Source organism: Myotis brandtii, unplaced genomic scaffold (assembly GCF_000412655.1).
Source record: "Myotis brandtii unplaced genomic scaffold, ASM41265v1 scaffold1282, whole genome shotgun sequence".
In the NCBI taxonomy this organism is placed as follows: domain Eukaryota; kingdom Metazoa; phylum Chordata; class Mammalia; order Chiroptera; family Vespertilionidae; genus Myotis; species Myotis brandtii.
The window spans coordinates 1,116,620-1,119,951 of NW_005354519.1; the positions used below are offsets into that span (position 1 = coordinate 1,116,620).

Below are 3,332 nucleotides of genomic sequence, written 5' to 3' on the forward strand. Positions count from 1 at the left end.
GGCCAGCCCCCCCCTATTGGGGTGGAGGGAGAGCCCGCCCCGCCCCCTCGGTGGGCGCCTCCCAGCTCCGCTTGGGTCTATGGAGGAAAACTTGGCGCAAGCTGCACAATTCTGATGGCCGCAGCCGCCTGCGGCACCAAGGCCATGTCCCTCTTCAAGCGGACCTTGGTGCTGAGCCCCGCCGCGGCGCCTAAGGGCGCGGGCACCCCCTCACGCTGTTGTCCCTGGCCTTCCAAGGACTGGACTCGGGGAGAGGGCGTCTGCGCCCGGCTACGGCGTCCAGCGGCTGCCGGCTTCCTGCCCCAGCCCCACTCCTGCTCCTCGACAACTGCTACCTCCGTGTGTCTTCTCTGTCCGCAGGACTCGCTCAGCAGCAGCTTGAAGACTTGTTACAAGTACCTGCATCAGACCAGTCGCAGTTTCGCAGCCGTTATCCAGGCGCTGGATGAAGAAATGCGGTGAGTGGCGGGGGTAGCCCCTTTTGACTTGGGGAGGAAAGCTTTCTAGAGGGCTTTGAGTCATTACAAGCGACTTGTTGACATAGATCGCCACTAGCATTGCACTGTGTGCTCGTGGTTGGTTAAGCATAATCTGTGCCACTTGAGTAAAGGAAATGTTCCCTGTCGAAGTGCCCATGTGCTTATTTACTTTAGGCTGCCCTTCCAGGCACCTTGCCATCTAATATTATTCATGCAGGCCCAGCTCTTTGGGGGGGGGGCGGGGGGGGGTGTTTATTAACTTTTCTTAGCCCTAGCGGGCGAACTTGTCTCTGAGCAGGCCATGCATTTTTCTTGGCTTCACTTAGGCTTCTCTATATTTCTAGTTTACCAGGTTAATTCTTCTCAAGTTGCCTCTGTGCATATTACATATGTACATGAATTTAAGCCAATTGCCCTTATGTATGATAGTATTTATATTAAGAAGTTGTGTCTTTTGACTTAATTTTTTTATCTGAAAAATATTAGTTCCATCTAAACATTTGGTCTTTTGGCCTTTGTACAATTCTACATTAGTTAGTTGTAACTCATTCTGGGAGTAGTAATGACATCCAGCTGATAAGTTTATTTTATTTTATTTTTATAAATAAACTACAGAAGTCCATTGCTGCCATCTAAGAAAAGAAAACTAAGATATCTCAAGTATGAAAGGCTGGATATTCTTTCCAAGTTCTGTAGAGTTAAGGGTTTAGAAAATGGCCTGGTATAAATGAGATGTTATTTCAAAATAAATATCTTTGGAAGTTTGTTCCAATACATTAATAGTTCTTCCTTTTTTACAGCAATGCAGTATGTATATTTTATCTGGTTCTCCGAGCTCTGGACACTCTGGAAGATGACATGACCATCAGTATAGAAAAAAAAGTCCCACTGTTACACAACTTTCACTCTTACCTTTATGAACCTGACTGGCGGTTCATGGAGAGCAAGGAGAAGCATCGACAAGTGCTGGAGGACTTCCCAACGGTAGTGGAATTACAGATCTCTTCTGCCTATGGTTATGTTTATTATTGATGATACAATGTCACTAGCCTGTATACCTGTAGAGAACGGTTAAATAAGCAATCAGAGGGCAACATAATATAATGTGATTGCTAAGCTAGACTGCCTGGGTTAGAGCCCCAACTCTCCCACTTACTAACTGGTGCTTAGTTACAAAACCTGTCTGGGCCACACTTTTTAAAATCTGTAACAGAGAGATAATAACAGTACCTATTTCATAGTATTGTGAAGATTAAAAGAGTTAATATCAATAAAGCTCTTAGAATGCTGTTAGCTACTATTATTATTGGTAGAGTGTTTGGAAGTCCCATGTTTACTCCTGTGGAAAGATGCATTCCAGTTCCAGTGTCATAAAGGATGGATGCTCAAGCTAACCCACAAAACCTGTTCGCCAAATGCAGCCTACATATGTGGCGCTACTGGCTTGGGTACTCTAAGCCTGATGGCATGGGCGTGTTGCTCAGGATAGGTAGCAGCTGTGGTGTAGGGAGCAGACTCGCAGCAGCTGGGGTGAGGATTGAGAAGCAAGAGATCCTCTGTGGCTTACAGCTGTGTGATGCTGCACAAGTTCCTTCTTGGTGTCTCGGTTTTCTCATTTGTAACGTTAAAGCTGCAAGGATTGAATAAGCTCATGTGTCTAAAGTACTTAGAATAGTCCCTGGCACATACTGAGTATTCTGGAAATATTAGGTGTTCGGTCCATTCTGTTGGAGTAAAGTGGGTTATAATTAAAACTTGAGCTTTAGGAAATCCCACAAGTTTATGTGGTACATGGAACAAGGCCCTGCTTTTCTGGATTTGCTTGATGCAATGTCACTAGCCTGCGTACCTGCGTGAATAAGTGATTCTCTCATATCTTACAAAGTTTTGATTTAGCAAAGTCTCATGTTCCCTAATAGCCCAAAGAAGCCCTTCTCTATGTACATAGTTGCCAGAATTTTTAGGGAAGAATGCTTCTTACGTGGCTCTTGCTGTTGAAAGAAATCTATATTCATGAGTGGAGAGGGGAGGACTCCACCATTACAAAAGAATGTTTGAGAAAGACTCCTTTGGAGTAAGGGGCTGGTTCAGATTACTGATATCATGTCTTGAGTGTCAAAGCCAAAAATACTATACAAAATATAAGAAAAAAGTCTGAAGAATAATGAGAGTTGATACAGTGCAATACAATATAAAAGAAGAAGAAAGGAAAAGAATCTGAAAAATAATTAAGTGAGGAATTAGAGCTCACACCTTTCTCCGTTATACTAGTGGGCTTACCTCGTACCCTTTCTTCATGCACTTGGGATCACCCCAAGGACCTGGGAATCTGTAGTAGTTGTGAAACAGAATCACCTGGGAGGGTAAAAAGAAAATAGGTCCTGGCTCACTTCATTGGGCATAACTTATTACTGAATTTGGAGCGAGTCAGCAATGCTTTCTCCTTCCCTCAAGTTTCTGGGAAAACACAAAGCTCTTCATTGCCACTCTTTCCTAGATATTTTTGTTTTCATTTTTGGAATGTATATAATTATGTAACAAGTACCAAAGAGTTGTTGGAGGGGATGGCTCAAATTCAGCAGTGAAATGTTTATTTTGGAGTGTTTGTTTTTAAGTCTGAGCTGCTGCCCTCCCCCACCCCACTGGCCTTTCCTCTCTTATAAATAGAACTGGCCTGGCCAAAGATCTGTTGAAAGAACCGGTCTTAGGGAGATTCAGGGATCCAAATAACCTTTGGTAGACTTGCTCATTTGTTCAGTCCACAACAGGAATTACCTTTGGTTTTGCTTGGAACAGCTGTTCTGGAAAGAAAGTTCTGGAGAGAGTGGGTTGATTTTTTTATGGATTTAGGGG

The 3,332-nt window shown here is 43.8% G+C and overlaps 1 protein-coding gene across 2 annotated transcripts in view; it reads left to right on the plus strand.

Moving 5' to 3' along the window:
• Window positions 1-3,332, plus strand: part of FDFT1 (farnesyl-diphosphate farnesyltransferase 1) — a 23,162-nt gene that overhangs the window by 5,904 nt on the left and 13,926 nt on the right. Inside the window, exons 2-3 of one of the 2 annotated variants that reach the window (XM_005859627.2) lie at window positions 361-458; window positions 1,280-1,463. In XM_005859627.2, coding sequence (XP_005859689.1) covers window positions 361-458; window positions 1,280-1,463 — 282 coding nt within the window. Of the gene's footprint in view, window positions 1-114; window positions 459-1,279; window positions 1,464-3,332 lie in introns of those variants that run through there. The other variant, XM_014534302.1, reaches the window with a different exon arrangement.